This window comes from Lipophrys pholis (genome assembly GCF_963383615.2).
Source record: "Lipophrys pholis genome assembly, chromosome: 14".
Taxonomy (NCBI): Eukaryota; Metazoa; Chordata; class Actinopteri; order Blenniiformes; family Blenniidae; genus Lipophrys; species Lipophrys pholis.
Window position 1 is genome coordinate 26,562,775 of NC_137633.1, and position 19,668 is coordinate 26,582,442.

At 46.7% G+C, this 19,668-nt stretch overlaps 1 protein-coding gene across 1 annotated transcript; it reads right to left on the bottom strand.

Moving 5' to 3' along the window:
* Nucleotides 1-38: 38 nt before the first annotated feature.
* Nucleotides 39-19,230, bottom strand: LOC308120157 (uncharacterized protein). Its single transcript, XM_080480600.1, has 5 exons — nucleotides 18,943-19,230; nucleotides 15,533-15,617; nucleotides 4,800-15,392; nucleotides 1,475-3,530; nucleotides 39-1,382 (listed from the first exon to the last, which is right to left on the bottom strand). The coding sequence occupies exons 1-4, from the start codon at nucleotides 19,129-19,131 to the stop codon at nucleotides 1,495-1,497; spliced, it is 12,903 nt and encodes a 4,300-aa protein (XP_080336726.1). The 5' UTR covers nucleotides 19,132-19,230; the 3' UTR covers nucleotides 39-1,382; nucleotides 1,475-1,494.
* Nucleotides 19,231-19,668: the final 438 nt, after the last annotated feature.

The following is a 19,668-nucleotide window of genomic DNA, read 5'->3' on the forward strand; positions in this document are numbered from 1 at the left end:
TCTAACTGGATGTTTAAATCAAAACACACAACATGCTTGAAATACACAGATTTGACTTTATTTCAAATAAAATAAATATTTCATTAATAAAATACTGGTAAATATATAAATACAGGGAATACATGTCTGCAGTTTGCGGTGATTCAGTATTTTAATAGTAAAAGCTGAAATGTGTCAACAGAACTAAAGAAAAACCTTTAATCATAAAGTTTCTTTGCAGCTTATCAAGTCTCAAGACCTTTTGACAACAAAACCAGAAGATTTTCATTAATATGACGAGGTTAAAAGCTAAACGTCTACAATCAAGTGGAAATAATGAGCTTTAATATTGTCTGCTGGTTCTGACTGTAATCCAGAAAGTTATTCGAATAATCCATCTTTATTGCCTTCAGATGATAAAACTTCCAATCTATGTTTCTATAAACAAAGTGCAGCAAAAAGCTGCCACGATAACGTTAAGGCTTCGCTGCTGCTGCTGCTGCTGCTGCTGCTGCTGCTGATATGATGTGCGTGCTACATGCCTGCTACATGCACTGTTCTTCACACAGTGGAAACGTTCAGCCTGAGAAGCCTTCAAACTGCTTTATGTACAAGCTGGACTGTAGTATTGCTTTAAAAGTACTACAAGTACTAAACTCTCCCCTAAGTGTGTGTGTGTGTGTGCGCGCTCCAGTTTGCTTCCAGTCCAAAATCATCCAGCTGAGCTTCATGACACCAAACTGGCCGAGCTGTGAATGTGTGTGGTTGTCTCCCTGTCCTCGCCTGTGCAGGTGTCTCCCTGTCCTCGCCTGTGCAGGTGTCTCCCTGTCCTCGCCTGTGCAGGTGTCTCCCTGTCCTCGCCCATAGTTAGGTGGGATAGATTCCAGCACCATGAGCTGTGACCCTAAACAGGATCTAAGTTGTAGAGAAGGTGGATGATTCCTTAAATAAATAATTAAATCGGAGGGAAGGACCCCCCCCCCCCCCCCCCCCTCTTCCCCAGGAGGAAAACTACTGTTCAATATATGATCAGTTTGTTCTGTTGATTTATAATTAATGGGACAAAAAATGTTTGTGGCAAAATCTATGAACGTAGTGACGAAGTGACGTATCTTCATGTATTATCATTTATAAAAAGATGTGTGCTGTGTCCGGGTCTAATACAACAGATTCTTCCTAGTTTTGTTCCCTATAAAACACAAGAAATAAGAGCCTAATCTGAGTGATGAAAACAATATAAAGTTAATGATTAGTAAGCACAGAAACCAGCAGCTGCTGGTCGGTCACTTCTCTCAGAAATCACACACTTTCCTTTCAAATCAAGGCCAGTGGAACCGACTTGGTTCATCATGTAATTCAAAGGCTTCCGTGGCTTTTTGTTTTTCCAGCGCTGACCGTCTGACCTGCAGAGGGAAAAAAAACAGAACCACAGTTGATGAAGGACTGATGCTTCTCGACAGATCAGCTGTAAAAAGGAGGGACTGATTATTCCTACCGTCATGTGGCTGAGTCGGGTCAAATCAATTTCTTTGCAGCGACACTTGTAATCTCTAGATCTTCGAGAGCGATGACGAAATCTTCCCCTTCACTCTCACTGTCGCCGCCTCTGTGAGTTCTCGGGCTCTTCTGTCGCTCTTCCATCTTGACATCAGGAGAAGTTTGTACATCAGGACTTCTCACTGGAGAGTAAACGTCTTCCTCAGCGTCCAGCCACACTTCCTGCTCGTTCTCCTCCTCTGTGTGGTTCTCTGGTGTTTCACAAGGCGTTTGCTGACTCGGCGGCTCGTCCGTCTCCGGGATTGTTCCTGCTGCAGTGTCTCCTTCTGTGACTTTCATTTGCTCCGTTGCTTCTGTTGTTTCCTTTGAATCGGTGTCGACGTCCAGGTCCTGATTTGTGATTCTGGTTCTTTCAGTTGAACCCAAGTTTCCTGCCGTTTGCTTTGCCACCTCAGTGAGTTCTCTCCATTCCCTGCTCTCGGGTCGCTGTGTGGCGCCGGGATGTTCAGGCGCGTCGGCTGCAGGCGCCGGTTCCAGTGTCTCCACTGAGGCTGGAGGCGGTGGGAGACTCTCCTCCTCACCGCCTGACGACATCATTGTGACGCCCTGTGATTCCTCTGGTTCGGTTTCACTCAGCGCCTGAAGCTGAAAGTGGGAGTCCAGTTCACTGACTGTATCGCTCACTGTTTCCTCAGACGTACACGTTGTGTCTTCAGCTCTGTCGCGCACTTCAGGCGTTTCAATATCGGCTCTAGTTTTCTCCAAATCCTCTTCGGTACCATGAACAGTAACGTCTGAACTCCTGTGACTCTCAGATATTTGCCTGAAGTCTCCCGACGTGAGTTCAGTTGTGATTGCAGGCGTGTCGGCGACGACTGCAGACTCTTCCTCTTGTGTTTCCTTCATGACGTTCTGATCCTCCACTTCGTTTGACTCACCTTCAGTTTGCCAAGGTTCCACAGCGTCCTGGTGTTGGAGAACTTGTTGCTGCGTTCTGACTCCCTCTGGTTCTGGAGCGGTTTCTGGTTCGTCCTTTGAATGTTGAACTTCTCCAACGGTCACCAAGTTTTCCTCATTCATCACTTCTTCAATTTCAAGAGTAGAAGAAAGATTTTCTGCTTGACTGATGGTCTCTTGACAAACATGGAGGACTTCCTGTGTTCCTGTTACTCTGACCACCAAAGCTGCTTCAAACAGACTCTCAGCAGATTCAACATCCACCTTTTGTGGTTCCTCTGCCGTCTCTTCTTCCACCGGCGTTGTCTGCTGGAGCTCCAGCTCATTGGCAGTTGTCAGTGGTTGTGATTCGGATTGTTTCTGTATTGAAACGTCACTTGATGCTTCGTTCTCGTCCTCCAGAGACGGAGAGACACTTTGTTCCTGGTTAACAGAGGAGACATGAACAGATAAAGCTTCTTTCTCAAACTGGATCTCTTGTGACGTGCGCTCTGTCTTCTGAGTTGTTTCTGAAGTTTCATCCGGCTGATCAGCAGCTTTTACAGCGGTGGTATCATCAACATCTGGTTTTGGAACATCCTGCAGGAACTTGAGGTTTTCCTGAGAGTTGCCGTCCTTGACACTTTGTGCAGCGGCGTCTGTCATGTCCAGAGCTGAAGCTCCTGCCTCTCCTGTGTCGATGTCCAGGGCTTCGGCTGCGGTTTGAACTGGTGTGGCAGCGGCTGAGGTTTCATCCTCTGCAGGACTTCCTGTCACTCTTCTGGCTGGTGCAGCTTCAGATTCTTGAGTATGTCCGGTTTTGGATATTTCCTCATTGGGTTGGTCTGTCATTGTTTCCCCAGCGGAAACCTGCTCTGATGATTCTTCTTGTTCCAGAGTCTGAGAGCGTCCTTCCTCTGAATCCTGCATCGCAGCTGGTTCACCTTGTAACACTTCACTTTCTTGAACATCCTCCGTTTCAGAAGCATCCACAGGCTCAGCGTCAGCTTCAGTCAAAGATTCTGGTTCCTTGGTGGGTTCATCTTTAGTTGTTTCTAAGTTTATGTCAGTTTCATGCTGCTGAGGGCCGTTTGCTTCTAAACCAGCAGGTCCGGGCTCTAAAGCCCGTGACACAGTTTCCGGAACGGACACCGTTTTCTCTTCAGGTTTGTTTGTTGCTGTTTCTGCTAGTGGACCCTCCTCTGAAACATCTTCCTGGATGTCTAACTGAGGGATACTCTGCTGTGAATTTGAAGTTGCAGCTTCTAACACTTTGAGAACATCAGCTGCTTCAGCAGGACCTGCGTTGACAGACACTGTGTCCTCTGGAACTGCTTCTTTGAATGTTTCTTTTTCAAGTAATTGAGGACAAATTTCAACAACATGCGTCTCTGAATCGGATGCGGTGGCCGATACTGCGTGTAGTACACCTGGTATTTCAACATGCTGAGCTTCAGAGGTGTCTGCCGATCCACTGTCTGTCTCAGTCGCGGTATCTCTTTCAGTATTGGTTTCTTCTATGATTCTTTTCACTGCTGCTGGAACATCCAGGATGAACTGGAACATCTTGTGAAGATTTGTAGTTTGCGTCACAGGTACAGCTTCATCTGTTTCTGCTGCTGAAACATCCTCAAACATTATTTCCTTTTCAAGTGATTTATGATTTCTTGGCTCTGAATCCAACGCTTGTGGTGCCTGAACTGGGTCATCATTGTGTTTGACGAGAGATGCTCTATTACCTGTAAATACTTCTGCTGTTTGAACGTCTTCTGATATTATTTGCTTCTCAAGTAGTTCAGGGCTTTCTGCTTCTATATTTAATGTAACGGTTGGCACAACGTTTAACTCTGCTGATGCAGAAGCTGGTGCAACGTGATCTTCAGTGAGAAGTTCAACATTATCTGGAACTCTTCCTGTGTCATCAGCCATATCGTTTTCTTCATGAAGAACTTCTGCTTCAAACACTTGTGGTTCTTGAGCACAATCGGTTTTGGAGACATCAACTGGTGCATCATTAGTTTTAGTTGGAGAAGTTTCACCTCTGGGTTCATCTATAACTTTTTTAACGGTTGCAGGAACATCAAGGATGAATTGGAAGATCTTCTGATATTTACTCAGCGGTTCAGCTTGGTCTTTGGGTTCATGTTCCTTGGTTTCTGAGGCTAATGCATCCTGTGGACCTTTTTCCTTTTTGAGTAATTGAGGGCTACTTGGTTCTGGAGCAGCTTCTGGTGCATCAACTGAGAGAACATGACCTTCAACGAGAGCTGCTGTTTTATCTTCAGCAACTTTCGATGTTTGAAAGGTTTCTGATTCAAGTTCCTGTGGGTCCCCTGCTCCTCCTTCTGATCGTTCATTTGTTTTAGTGTCATTAATGTTGGAGCCACCTGCAGACTCAGCAATAGTGTTGGTGCCACCTGCAGACTCAGCAGTAGTGTTGGTGCCACCTGCAGACTCAGCAGTAGTGTTGGTGCCACCTGCAGACTCAGCAGTAGTGTTGGTGCCACCTATGGGCTCAGAAGTAGTGTTGGTGCCACCTATGGGCTCAGCAGTAGTGTTGGTGCCACCTATGGGCTCAGAAGTAGTGTTGGCGCCACCTATGGGCTCAGTAGTAGTGTTGGTGCCACCTATGGGCTCAGAAGTAGTGTTGGCGCCACCTATGGGCTCAGCAGTAGTGTTGGCGCCACTTACGGGCTCAGAAGTAGTGTTGGTGCCACCTATGGGCTCAGCAGTAGTGTTTGTTAGAGACACCGTTTCATTTTTGGGTATATCTCGGACTGTTTTGTCTGCCGCTGGAGCGTCCAGGATCAATTGAGACAAGTTGTGATATAATTTGTTTTTTGTTATTGTTTCAGATTCTTTTGTATCTGTTTCAGCAGGTAATCCTGTTTCTTCTGGCTCTGAATCAAATGATGAAGCAGCTGCAGCTTCTATGACTCCTACTGGCTCCACTGGATCATCAATACCTTTGATCGGCGGTGTTGCGTCATCTGTAAATGTTTCCATTGCTTGATCGTCTTCTGATACTGTGTCCTTGTCCAGTAATGGAGGTTTGTCCGGCTCTGTGACCAGTGTGACTGCTGGTCCAGCTTCTAGTGCTTCTGGTGCAGATACTGCCTCCACTGTATCTCCAGCAGGAGGGTCATCTTCATCTCTGACTGAGTCTGAAATGACTTCCTGTTCTACAGCCTGAGTGTCTGTCTCTGCGTCGACTTTGACGACTGGTACATCTTCCAACTCCACAATTTTGGAGGCGTCCGCTGGTGCATCATTGGTCTTGTCAAGAACTTTTTTCACTGCTGCTGGAACGTCGAGGAGGAACCGGAAAATCTTCTGAGATGTTTTTGTGATGGGTTCAGTTTCAGTTTCTGTCGATGAGACATCTTCAGGTATTTGCTCTTCCAGTCTCTGAGGGCTAGCAGGCTCAGCTGGTGGTGCTTTAGGAACCGGCTCAGCTAAACCTGTCGGGATTTCGGCTGTTTGAATTCCTTCTGAAATGGTTTGCTTTTCAAGCACTGGAGTTTCATTTGGCTCTGTATCACAAGCGATGGCTGGTCCAGCTTCTAACACATCTGGTGCATCCATTGGCTCCACGGTATCCTCAGCAGGAGCTGTTTCATTGGTCTCTTTAAGGTCCGCTGGTATCACCTCCTGGTCCAGACCCTGAGGGCTTGGTATCATCTCCTGGTCCAGGACCCGAGGGCTTGGTATCACCTCCTGCTCTAGTTCCTGAGGGCTTGGTATCATGTCCTGGTCCAGACCCTGAGGTCTTGGTATCACCTCCTGGTCCAGAGCCCGAGGGCTTGGTATCACCTCCTGGTCCAGACCCTGGGGACTTGGTATCACCTCCTGGCCTAGTTCCCGAGGGCTTGGTATCACCTCCTGGTCTAGTTCCTGAGGGCTTCGTATCACCTCCTGGTCCAGACCCTGGGGGCTTGGTACCACCTCCTGGTCCAGACCCTGAGGGATTGGTATCACCTCCTGGTCTAGTTCCTGAGGGTTTGGTATCACCTCCTGGTCCAGACCCTGAGGGCTTGGTTTCATCTCCTGATCTAGGCCCTGAGAGCTTGGTATCACCTCATGGTCCAGACCCTGAGGAATTGGTATCACCCCCCGGTCTAGTTCCTGAGAGCTTGGTATCATCTTCTGGTCCAGACCCTTAGGGCTTGGTTTCAGCTCCTGGTCTAGTTCCTGAGGGCTTGGTAACACCTCCTGGTCCAGACCCTGAGGGCTTGGTTTCATCTCCTGGTCTAGGCCCTGAGAGCTTGGTATCACCTCATGGTCCAGACCCTGAGGAATTGGTATCACCCCCCGGTCTAGTTCCTGAGAGCTTGGTATCATCTTCTGGTCCAGACCCTTAGGGCTTGGTTTCAGCTCCTGGTCTAGTTCCTGAGGGCTTGGTATCACCTTCTGGTCCAGACCTTGAGGGATTGGTATCAGTTCCTGGTCTAGTTCCACAGGGCTTGGTTTCAGCTCCTGGTCCAGGCCTGGAGGGATTGGTATCAGTTCCTGGTATAATTCCTGAGGGCTCGGTATCAGCTCCTGGTCCAGGCCCTGAGAGCTTTCTGCCTCTGGGTCTACTGTGATGGTTGGTAGCGCTTCAGGTACTTCTGGTTGTTGGACAGGCTGAGTTTTGGAGGCGAGTGCAGCTTCCAGAACATCTGGTGCTTCTACCAGGTCAGCAAGAGCTGCTGTTTGATCTTCACCAGGTTTTGCTGCCTGAATGACTTCTGGAGTGACTTCCTTCTGCACTACCTGTGGAACAACTGACTCTGTGTCTGAGGTGATGGTGTCAGCTTCCAACATCTCCATCAGCTCCATGTCTTGAACATGTTCAGGTTCTGAGGCGTCCACAGACTCCACGTTAGCGTCAGCTGGAGATACTGTTTCATGTTTGGATTCGTCTATAGCTTTTTTCACTGCAGCTGGAACGTCCAGGATGAACTGGATCATCTTCTGATATGTTGTCATGGGATCAGATTCTTCTCTGGGTTCAGTTTCTTCTCTAGGTTCAGTTTCTTCTCTTGGTTCAGTTTCTCTGGGTTCAGTTTCTTCTCTTGGTTCAGTTTCTTCTCTAGGTTCAGTTTCTCTGGGTTCAGTTTCTCTGGGTTCAGTTTCTTCTCTGGGTTCAAGTTCTTCTCTAGATTCAGTTTCTCTGGGTTCAGTTTCCCTGGGTTCAGTATCTCTTGATTCAGTTTCTCTGGGTTCAATTTCTTCTCTGGGTTCAAGTTCTTCTCTAGGTTCAGTTTCTCTAGATTCAGTTTCTCTGGGTTCAGTTTCTTCTCTAGGTTCAGTTTCTCTAAGTTCAGTTTCTCTGGGTTCAGTTTCTCTGGGTTCAGTTTCGTCTCTAAGTTCAGGTTCTTCAGTTCCTGCTGCTGTAGCTGAAGTTTCAGCTGAAGCTTCCGATGCTTCTGGTTCATCCTCTGGCTGAAGGTCACTGTGGAGGAGAGGTGCCGTTTCCCCTGTAGGTGTTAGTGATGGTTGGACTTCTTCTGGTATTTCCTCCTGTTCAGGTCCAGGAGAACCGTCTGCCTCTTCATCAGCTGCAACAACGGGTTCAGCTTCCAACATCTCCATCAGCTCCATGTCTTGAACATGTTCAGGTTCTGAGGCGTCCACAGACTCCACGTTAGCGTCAGCTGGAGATACTGTTTCATGTTTGGGTTCGTCTATAGCTTTTTTCACTGCAGCTGGAACGTCCAGGATGAACTGGATCATCTTCTGATATGTTGTCATGGGATCAGTTTCTTCTCTAGGTTCAGTTTCTCTGGGTTCAGTTTCTCTGTGTTCAGTTTCTTCTCTGGGTTCAATTTCTGCTCTGGGTTCAGTTTCTCTACGTTCAGTTTCTCTTGGTTCGGTTTCTCTAGGTTCAGTTTCTCTGGGTTCAGTTTCTTCTCTTGGTTCGGTTTCTCTAGGTTCGGTTTCTCTAGGTTCAGTTTCTCTAGGTTCAGTTTCTCTAGGTTCGATTTCTCTAGGTTCAGTTTCTCTAGGTTCGGTTTCTCTTGGTTCAGTTTCTCTAGGTTCAGTTTCTCTGGGTTCAGTTTCTTCTCTTGGTTCGGTTTCTCTAGGTTCAGTTTCTCTAGGTTCAGTTTCTCTTGGTTCGGTTTCTCTAGGTTCAGTTTCTCTGGGTTCAGTTTCTTCTCTTGGTTCGGTTTCTCTAGGTTCAGTTTCTCTGGGTTCAGTTTCTTCTCTTGGTTCGGTTTCTCTAGGTTCGGTTTCTCTAGGTTCAGTTTCTCTAGGTTCAGTTTCTCTTGGTTCAGTTTCTTCTTCGGGTTCAGTTTCTCTAGGTTCAAGTTCCTCTCTAGTTTCACTTTCTCTGGGTTCAGTTTCGTCTCTGGGTTCAGTTTCTCTAGGTTCAAGTTCCTCTCTAGGTTCAGTTTCTCTGGGTTCAGTTTCTTTGGGTTCACTTTCTCTGGGTTCAGTTTCTCTAGGTTCGGTTTCTCTAGGTTCAGTTTCTCTGGGTTCAGTTTCTTCTCTAGGTTCAGTTTCTCTAGGTTCAGTTTCTCTGGGTTCAGTTTCTTCTCTGGGTTCAGTTTCTCTAGGTTCAGTTTCTCTGGGTTCAGTTTCTTCTCTAAGTTCAGGTTCTTCAGTTCCTGCTGCTGTAGCTGAAGTTTCAGCTGAAGCTTCTGATGCTTCTGGTTCATCCTCTGGCTGAAGGTCACTGTGGAGGAGAGGTGCCGTTTCCCCTGTAGGTGTTAGTGATGGTTGGACGTCTTCTGGTATTTCCTCTTGTTCAGGTCCAGGAGAGCCGTCTGCCTCTTCATCAACTGCAACAACGGGTTCAGCTTCCAACATCTCCATCAGCTCCATGTCTTGAACATGTTCAGGTTCTGAGGCGTCCACAGACTCCACGTTAGCGTCAGCTGGAGATACTGTTTCATGTTTGGGTTCGTCTATAACTTTTTTCACTGCAGCTGGAACGTCCAGGATGAACTGGATCATCTTCTGATATGTTGTCATGGGTTCAGTTTCTTCTCTGGGTTCAGTTTCTTCTCTAGGTTCAGTTTCTCTGGGTTCAGTTTCTCTGGGTTCAGTTTCTTCTCTGGGTTCAATATCTGCTCTGGGTTCAGTTTCTCTGTGTTCAGTTTCTTCTCTGGATTCAGTTTCTCTTGGTTCGGTTTCTCTAGGTTCAGTTTCTCTAGGTTCAGTTTCTGTGGGTTCAGTTTCTTCTCTGGTTTCAGTTTTTCTAGGTTCGGTTTCTCTAGGTTCAGTTTCTCTAGGTTCAGTTTCTCTGGGTTCAGTTTCCTTTCTAGGTTCAGTTTCTCTGGGTTCAGTTTCTTCTCTGGGTTCAATTTCTGCCCTGGGTTCAATTTCTGCCCTGGGTTCAGTTTCTCTTGGTTCAGTTTCTTCTCTAGGTTCAGTTTCTCTGGGTTCAGTTTCTCTATGTTCAGTTTCTCTAGGTTCAGTTTCTTCTCTGGGTTCAGTTTCTTCTCTAGGTTCAGTTTCTGTGGGTTCAGTTTCTTCTCTGGGTTCAGTTTCTCTAGGTTCAGTTTCTCTAGGTTCAGTTTCTCTGGGTTCAGTTTCCTCTCTAGGTTCAGTTTCTCTGGGTTCAGTTTCTTCTCTGGGTTCAGTTTTTCTAGGTTCGGTTTCTCTAGGTTCAGTTTCTCTGGGTTCAGTTTCCCCTCTAGGTTCAGTTTCTCTGGGTTCAGTTTCTTCTCTAGGTTCAGTTTCTCTGGGTTCAGTTTCTTCTCTAAGTTCAGGTTCTTCAGTTCCTGCTGCTGTAGCTGAAGTTTCAGCTGAAGCTTCTGATGCTTCTGGTTCATCCTCTGGCTGAAGGTCACTGTGGAGGAGAGGTGCCGTTTCCCCTGTAGGTGTTAGTGATGGTTGGACGTCTTCTGGTATTTCCTCCTGTTCAGGTCCAGGAGAACCGTCTGCCTCTTCATCAACTGCAACAACGGGTTCAGCTTCCAACATCTCCATCAGCTCCATGTCTTGAACATGTTCAGGTTCTGAGGCGTCCACAGACTCCACGTTAGCGTCAGCTGGAGATACTGTTTCATGTTTGGGTTCGTCTATAACTTTTTTCACTGCAGCTGGAACGTCCAGGATGAACTGGATCATCTTCTGATATGTTGTCATGGGATCAGTTTCTTCTCTAGGTTCAGTTTCTCTTGGTTCAGTTTCTCTAGGTTCAGTTTCTTCTCTAGGTTCAGTTTCTTCTCTAGGTTCAGTTTCTTCTCTTGGTTCGGTTTCTCTAGGTTCAGTTTCTCTAGGTTCAGTTTCTCTAGGTTCAGTTTCTTCTCTGGGTTCAGTTTCTTCTCTAGGTTCAGTTTCTGTGGGTTCAGTTTCTGTGGGTTCAGTTTCTGTGGGTTCAGTTTCTTCTCTGGGTTCAGTTTCTCTAGGTTCAGTTTCTCTAGGTTCAGTTTCTGTGGGTTCAGTTTCTTCTCTAAGTTCAGGTTCTTCAGTTCCTGCTGCTGTAGCGGAAGTTTCAGCTGAAGCTTCTGATGCTTCTGGTTCATCCTCTGGCTGAAGTTCACTGTGGAGGAGAGGTGCCGTTTCCCCTGTAGGTGTTAGTGATGGTTGGACTTCTTCTGGTAATTCCTCCTGTTCAGGTCCAGGAGAACCATCTGCCTCTTCATCAACTGCAACAACGGGTTCAGCTTCCAACATCTCCATCAGCTCCATGTCTTGAACATGTTCAGGTTCTGAGGCGTCCACAGACTCCACGTTAGCGTCAGCTGGAGATACTGTTTCATGTTTGGGTTCGTCTATAACTTTTTTCACTGCAGCTGGAACGTCCAGGATGAACTGGATCATCTTCTGATATGTTGTCATGGGTTCAGTTTCTTCTCTGGGTTCAGTTTCTCTGGGTTCAGTTTCTTCTCTGGGTTCAGTTTCTTCTCTAAGTTCAGGTTCTTCTCTTGGTTCGGTTTCTTCTCTTGGTTCGGTTTCTCTAGGTTCAGTTTCTTCTCTGGGTTCAGTTTCTTCTCTAGGTTCAGTTTCTCTAGGTTCAGTTTCTTCTCTGGGTTCAGTTTCCTCTCTAGGTTCAGTTTCTGTGGGTTCAGTTTCTGTGGGTTCAGTTTCTTCTCTGGGTTCAGTTTCTGTGGGTTCAGTTTCTGTGGGTTCAGTTTCTTCTCTAGGTTCAGTTTCTTCTCTAGGTTCAGTTTCTTCTCTAGGTTCAGTTTCTCTGGGTTCAGTTTCGTCTCTAAGTTCAGGTTCTTCAGTTCCTGCTGCTGTAGCTGAAGTTTCAGCTGAAGCTTCTGATGCTTCTGGTTCATCCTCTGGCTGAAGGTCACTGTGGAGGAGAGGTGCCGTTTCCCCTGTAGGTGTTAGTGATGGTTGGACTTCTTCTGGTATTTCCTCCTGTTCAGGTCCAGGAGAACCGTCTGCCTCTTCATCAGCTGCAACAACGGGTTCAGCTTCCAACATCTCCATCAGCTCCATGTCTTGAACATGTTCAGGTTCTGAGGCGTCCACAGACTCCACGTTAGCGTCAGCTGGAGATACTGTTTCATGTTTGGGTTCGTCTATGACTTTTTTCACTGCAGCTGGAACGTCCAGGATGAACTGGATCATCTTCTGATATGTTGTCATGGGTTCAGTTTCTTCTCTGGGTTCAGTTTCTCTGGGTTCAGTTTCTTCTCTGGGTTCAGTTTCTCTGGGTTCAGTTTCTTCTCTAAGTTCAGGTTCTTCAGTTCCTGCTGCTGTAGCTGAAGTTTCAGCTGAAGCTTCTGATGCTTCTGGTTCATCCTCTGGCTGAAGTTCACTGTGGAGGAGAGGTGCCGTTTCCCCTGGAGGTGTTAGTGATGGTTGGACGTCTTCTGGTAATTCCTCCTGTTCAGGTCCAGGAGAACCGTCTGCCTCTTCATCAACTTCGGCTCCAAGTCCCTGTTTGATTCTAGAAGTTTCTGTCAGCTCAGCGTTACCTTGTACGAGCGGTGCCGTTTCCTCTCTCGATTCGTCTTTACCAGGTTCAGTTTGAGAAACGACTTGTGCAACTCTAAGCTCTTCATTGTCCTGGTTTTTACCAGCGTCAGCAGGACCTTCAGAGAGTTGTGTTGGTTCTGAGGGAGGCTCTTCGGTTCCAGGTGGTTGATCACGGCTCTGTGGAGCTTCATCCGGAGCTTCTGCAGAAACATTTGATAACATCTGAGTTTGATTTTCTGCTTCAGGTTGGAGGCTCAGCTCCACGTTGGCATCCTGAGCTTCTGCTGCTTCTGGTTCTTCACCATCTTTCCCATCCTGCCCTGCGAGTGCTGCTGTGTTTGCCTCATGAAGAGAATCCGGATACTTTTGGTGCTCGGCTGTATTTTCCACTTCAGTTGTATCATCAACAACTTCTACAGCATCAAACTTCGAGAGACTTTCTGTTGGAGCTTCGTCATCAGAAACTCTCTCTCTGTGTGCTGCTGCTGCATCTTCATCAACGTTTGAGTCGTTGTTTATATTTTCCTTACCGAATGTTTTCAGTATCTGGTTCCAGACTGAATAAACGATTCCCGAGCTACGCTGATCTGCTGGGGCCTCTGGGTGTGCGGAGACCGTCTCGGCTGCCTGCAGCAGCAGCACTTCTGTTTCCTGGTTGCTGTGTTGGTGTTGGACCGGCGTCGTGTTGCCAGATGTTGTTGAAGACTCTGATAACTGAGAAACTGCAGAGATCATCTCCGTCTCGTCGTCCAGGGTGACGTCCAGCGGCTCTGGAGCCGTCACAGCTTCAGACGTGATCTCAATCAGGTCGTCCGCCATGGTGTCGTCTCTCTGCACCTCTTCAGCGCCGGAGGGCGGCGTGACCATGGTCTCCGTGATCAGACCCTCCTCAGGAATGTCACTCAGGTGCTTACTGACTACTTCTGTGGCGTCTCCTGGTTGTGAATCTTTAACTTGCGCTTCAGAAGCCTGCTGAGATGAATCTTCCTCGCTGTTTGCTGCAGGTTGGACACCATCATGAGGTTGGGGATCCTCCGATGTCTCACGGAGGAGATCCTGCTGGGGTTCAGCGTCAACATCTTTTACTGTGTAACTCTCAACGTCTGCCTGTGTGTGTATGTGAGTCGCCGTCTCAGCTAAATCGAACTCGGACAGTGGAACCACAGCTGGTGTCTCAGAGTCTTCATCGTATGACGTGACGTCCTTCTCAGCCTCATCTGAAGACACTTGGTCGGATTTCTCAACAGCCTTTGTCTTTTTTCGCACCGGCAGCAGTTTCTTGATGGAGAAGAAGGACTCGTCTTGAGTTGGGTCACCATCAGATTGTTTATCGTCTTTCATTTCATTCTCATCCTTGTATTTCCTCTTTGGGGTGACGAGTTTTTTGAATAATTTCCATGTTGATCCTTCATCACTCTCTGCAGGATCTTCAGCCTTTTCCGGTGATGAAGCAGGAGTTTCGTTCACTTCGTTTGAGCTTTCTCGTGGTGATTCGCTTCCCATTTGAGGAGTTTCACTCTCAGTATCTGATGTTTTTCTGCTTCTTTTCCTCCCAGATCCACACAAAACGGCCTCCCAAGACACAGACGAGTCTTTCCTCTTCTTTCCTTCATCTGCGCTGTGATCTGAGATCTGCTCACTGCCGTTTGGTTTGGCTTCTTCTCCGGCGTCTGGGACTTGTGCCTCTTCGCTGCTTGAGGAAAACTTCTTCATGCGTTTTTTTGGTGTCATGAGTTTTTTGAAGGAAGCCCAGGCACTGTCCTCCTCTGCTGCTGCTTCTGGAGATGGTTGAGATGGTCGTCTGGGACTCTCCTCTCTCTGGTTGTTCTGAGACGCCGCAGCTGACGGGACTTGATGAGAAGTGTGTTCTTCAGACTCAGGCATATTTATATCTTTTGACATTTGTTGTCCTTCGTGTGGTTTTGTTTCTTCAACTACAGCGGACACTTGGGGCTCCTCGCTGCCTAAGGAAGGCCTCTTGATGCGCTTTTTTGGAGTCATGAGTTTCATGAAGGAGGTCCAGGCACTGTCGTCCTCTGCAGAGGACTTTGGAGGAATTTCCTCCTGCTGATTCTCAGCTGACTCTGTCGACGACAGGAGTTGATCCGATGTGTGTTCTCCAGAGTCGGACAGCTTTCCGTCACTTGATCTCCTGCTTCTCTGCTTTCTGGAGAGTCTCTTCAAACTAGAACCCGACAGGAACATTTTCAGGGGACTGCCTTGAACCTTCTCCTGAGAGCTCAGGACTTCAGTCTCGGTCACGATGATGATGGCTGGATCTGGGGAAGGTGATTGAGCTTCATTCATCTGAGGTGCTGCTGAAGACAGGATCTCTGTTTTTACAAGCTCTTTGTCAGTTGCCTCAACATTGGAAATAATCTCTGTGTCCTGCTGTTGATCTTGTGAAGTTTGTTCCGTCGTCTCCATACTCAGTTTGACGTCTCCATCGACTAGTTCTCTTTCAGTTATGGCAAATTCTATTGACGTCTTTTTCTTCCTGAGACCAGAAAAGATTCCAGTTGTAAAAAACTTTTTCAGTGGCGACTCAATTGCCTCGTCATCGGGATTAGATGGAGACGTTGTACACGTCACCTCTTCAGTGGCGTCTCGATGTGTTTCTGGATCTTCACGTTGAGCTTCCTCCCTGGTTTCTGCTGTTTTCTCCTCCAACATTCCCTCTGTCGGTGTGGTACAGCTTGTTATTTTCTCCTCCGACGTTCCCTTCATCAGTGTGGGACAAGTTGTTGGATTATTGTCACAGACCTCTCGCGCTACATGAGCCTCCATTCTCTCCTCACTTCCTGTTTTCCTTGCAGTATTGCTGGTGTCCTCCGGTCGCTCTGCTCCTTCCTCAGAAACATGAGTTGTTGGTTCCACCTCACTGGCGGAGCCTCGTTTCACTGTAAGTTCCACTCCAATGTTGCTAAAAAATTTGCGAAATGTTTCATTGATGTTGTTGTGTTTGGCCTCCATTTGGATCACGTCTGCTGCTTCAGTACAATCCACTTGGTCTGCAAGTGTCTCTGGATGAATTTCAACTCCTTGCAACGGCGCTGTGTCTTCCTTGTGTGGCATTTCTGGCTTTGAATCACCTTCATCTGAGAACAGAAAAGCTACAGAACGAAAAATGAAAGAAAGAAATTATTGAAGTGGAACAGAACAATAGCATAGACCAGATCCCACCAGTCAGTTTTCTGTTGGAAAATAAGCTGATATTGAAAATGAGTAGCTTAGCTCTAATAAGAGAACAGACCCTGTCCAGCAGTCGTGTTTTCACAGTGACCATCAGAAGCTGCTACAGAGCTGATGTCAGCGATCTGTCCTCCATTTCTGAAAGGCTGAAAAAGAGAAAAACACAGAGTGCACATTGTCTTTCCCTTCAGTTTTAATTCAAAACAGTTCAGCAAAGAAAGAGAAGAAACAGAAAATTGCTGAAGAATTGACCAAATATAAATACTAATGAACAATATGAAACCGAACGAGACGCATGGTGCCTCAGTGAGATTATCTTGAAACGACATCAGTATTTTAAACCTCAAGTTTTGATGGAAATTAGTGTCATAAATTTGATAATTTAGGACAGTTTAGGACAGTTTGGGACAGTTTGGAACATCCAGGACAATTTGAGAGAGTTTGAAACCGTTTGAGACCACTTGGAACAGTTTGAGACAGGTCAGGACAGTTTGAGACAGTATTGGGACAGCTTAGGAAAGTTTGAGACAGTTTTAAATCATTAAGACAGTTTAGGAAAGTTTGAGGAAGACTAGCAAAGTTTGAGGAAGACGAGGAAAGTTTGAGGAAGGCTAGCAAAGTTTGAGGAAGACTAGCAAAGTTTGAGGAAGACTAGGAAAGTTTGAGGAAGGCTAGGACCGTTTGAGACAGTATTGGACAGTTTGAGACAGTTTAGGACCGTTTGGGACAGTTTGATGCTCCCGTTCTTTCCACTCCTTTCTTCTTCTTCTTTGATTTCTTAACGGCGGATAGCTACTTCACTCCTTTGACCAACGCCTCTTCTTTTTAAAAGGTATTTTTTCTGATCGTCCGCCATGTTTGTTGACATCTGGAATCACGTTTGATATCGAGTGGTTGTGCGAGATTTCCCGTGTGATGTGGGGATGTTCGCGATTGAAATCAGTTTGTGTGTGGTGTGTTGATGTTGTCGTGTGGCTGCACACCACACACTGGACCACCAAAACTATTACACCTCGCCATGTGTGGTCTCTTAGGTTTGGGAAATCTGCCGACAATTTTAAAATCCTGCCGTGTGAACCAGGCATTAGACAGTTTATGACAGTTCAGAGTCTGCGAAAATTTGGGACAGTTTAGGACAGTTTCAGACCGTTTTACACCATCAAGACAGTTTGAGACCGTTTGAGACAGTTAGGGAAAATATGAGACAGTTTAGGAAAGTTTGAGAAAGACTAGGACAGTTTGAGACAGTATGGGACAGTTTGAGAGTGTTTAGGCCAGATTAGGACACATTCAGTCAGTTTAGGAAGGTTTGGGACCGTTTTGGACTTTGAGACAGTTTAGGACAGTTTGAGACAGTGTGAGACAGTTTAGGACAGTTTGGCGCAGTTTGACAGCGTTTAGGACAGTGGAGGACACTTTAGTACAGTTTGAGAGAGTTTAGGAGAATTTAGGACAGTTTGACATCGTTTAGGACACTTTGAGAGCGTTTAGGACAGATTAGGACACTTTCAGACAGTTTAGGAAGATCTGGGACAGTTTAGGACTTTGAGACAGTTTTAGAGAGGTTAGGACAGTTTGAGACAGTGTGAGACCATTTAGGACAGTTTGGCACAGTTTGAGGGCGTTTAGGACAGTTGAGGACACTTTAGTAAAGTTTGAGAGAGTTTAGGAGAGTTGAGGACATTCTAGGACAGTTTGAGAGAGTTTAGGACAGTTTGTGAGAGTTGAGGACACTTTAAGACATTTTGAGACACTTAAGGACAGTTTGAGAGAGTTTACGGCAGTTTTAGACACTTTATGACAGTTGAAGGCCCTTTAGGACAGTTTGAAACAGTTTAGAACAGTTTGGGAGAGTTTAAGACAGTTTGAGACAATTTGAGAGAGTTGAGGACACTTTGAGACATTTGAGGAGAGAGTTTACGATAGTTGGGGGCACTTTAGGAGAGTTTAGAACATTTTGAGAGAGTTTAAGATAGATTAGGACAGTTTGAGACAGTTTAGGATAGTTGGGGACATTTTAGGACAGTTTGAGACAGTTTAGGATAGTTGGGGACATTTTAGGACAGTTTGAGAGTTTAGCGCAGTTGAGGACACTTTGACATTTTGAGACACTTTAGGACAGTTTGAGAGAGTTTAGGGCAATTGAGGACACTTTAAGACATTTTGAGACACTTTAGGACAGTTTGAGAGAGTTTAGGGCAATTGAGGTCACTTTAGGACAGTTTGAGACACTTTAGGGCAGTGTGAGAGAGTTTAGGACAGGTTAGAACAGTTGAGAAAAGTTTAGGACGGTTGAGGACAGTTTGGGACAGTTTAGCACAGTTTCACTTATTTAGATCTTTTCCACCACTAACTAAAGCTTTCTGTTCATCACATTCACCCATTCACACATGTTCACACTACAGTTTTGAGTTCAGTGTCTTGCTCAAGGACACCTCGACATGTGGACAGACAGAGAATCAAACCTGCAGCCTTCCAATTGAAACAGGCTTATAAACTGGAATAAATCAGGATCATAGGAGAGTAATTCACAGGAATTTGCACCTTTATAAAGAATTCCTGATTAACTGGAGCTCTACAGTCCTATTGTGTAAACAAACAGTCGGTTATTGTTGCCTGTTGTGAGGCTGTTTACGCTCCACAATCCTCAAGCTGTGACCAGATTAACCCGTCTGGAGTGTGGAGGACAGAAACCTGTGGAAATTACTGCACAGAGACAACATTTGGAATTGACAATGGTTCAAAGCTCAGTCCAATTTTAAAGTAGAAATTCCACAGTTTGGAGGAGAGTTTACTAACAGTTAGTACCTGATGGCAGCAGGTTGCTGGTTCTGCTCTGAGGGTTACAGTTACAGTTACAGTTACAGCAACAGTGAAAACGCTTCATAACATCCAACACGGCTTCATCCTCTGCTCATTCCTCCTTTAAAACCTAAAGATAAATAAATAAAGAGAATATCAGGAGTACCAGGACCCTGACTTCCTGCTCACCACCTGATAACCGGACACACATAATCAATAACCTCCTGCTGAGTGCAGCAGAGGAGAAATCCCATCTCTCCCACGGGCTTTACTTCAACTCTCCAACAATGAGAGCTCCTTACTGCTGGTTCTTCTTCTTTGAGTGAGGTTTGAAAACATTCACACTCATCCTGCTCTCAGTGTCTCAGTCTGATCCTCCGATCACCTGATCAATAAGCCCTCCACAGTTTGATCACCTGATCAATAAGCCCCCCACAGTTTGATCACCTGCAGGGAGCTTATTATTGGTTCTCAGTAAAGATATTGATGAAGCTCACTGATCAGGGACTTTTCCCCGGTGGTCTTAATGTTTTGGCTGGCAGCAGCCGTACCGTCCGAACCGGAACCGAACTCCCCCTCAGCCGGTTCGGTCAGTTTCACCACACTGCTGATGTGAGCGCCGGTTCCGGCTGGTGCAGCCACACCAACAAGGTGTTTCTGATCCGTTACCTTGTCCGGGACGCCGGGCTCGGTTCGGGTTCTCGGCTCGGTTCGGCCTCCGGCCGCCGGGACACTCGGTTCGGTTTCATCCACCGGCTCGCTGGGCTCGGTTCTGGTTCCGTCCCCGGTCTCGTCCTCTGCCGATGTTGCTGCTGCTGCGGCCGCATCCTCCCGCTGCGCAGACTGTGCGTCTCCCATCGTGCGTCGTCCCGCAGCGCGTCGACAGCCCCGCTGCACCGTGCGTGTCCGTCCGTCCGTGCGTGCGCGTGCGTGTGTGTTCCCGAGACTGTCCGGCCCTCGAGTGAAGCTCCGAGCTGCTGGAAACTCTTTTCTGTCTTCTCTCAGCTTGAAACGCCTCCTGCGGTCACATGCAGCCGCGTCAACCCGGACCGACCCGGACCGACCCGGTGTTGTGCCAAAAAGTTCTTTTGTTTGCACTTTTAAACCAAACTGCAACTGAGATGATTCAACATCATTTACATGTAAAATATAAGAAATCATAGATTTTATATTGCTTCTATTATTAGACCGACATGATACTGATACGGTTTAGTATATTTTTACTTTATGCCTGTAAATCCTGAAAACAGCGCAACACCAGTTCGACCTGGACCTGGAACCGTGACAGAACCTCAGCCCTGGATCAGAACCTCATCCCAGGATCAGAACCTCAGCCTAGGATCAGAACCTCAGCAATGGATCAGAACCTCAGCCTAGGATCAGAACCTTAGACCA

What these genes read in the sequence shown, in the direction of transcription:
- LOC308120157 (XM_080480600.1), bottom strand. Translation starts at nt 19,131, where the DNA reads ATGGGAGACGCACAGTCTGCGCAGCGGGAGGATGCGGCCGCAGCAGCA. An exon ending in AGCCCGGCGTCCCGGACAAG is followed by an intron (nt 15,618 to 18,942) that starts GTAACGGATCAG and finishes TCTCTTTTTCAG; the next exon opens with CCTTTCAGAAATGGAGGACA. An exon ending in CACTATTGCTGAGTCTGCAG is followed by an intron (nt 3,531 to 4,799) that starts GTGGCTCCAACA and finishes CACGGGCTTTAG; the next exon opens with AGCCCGGACCTGCTGGTTTA.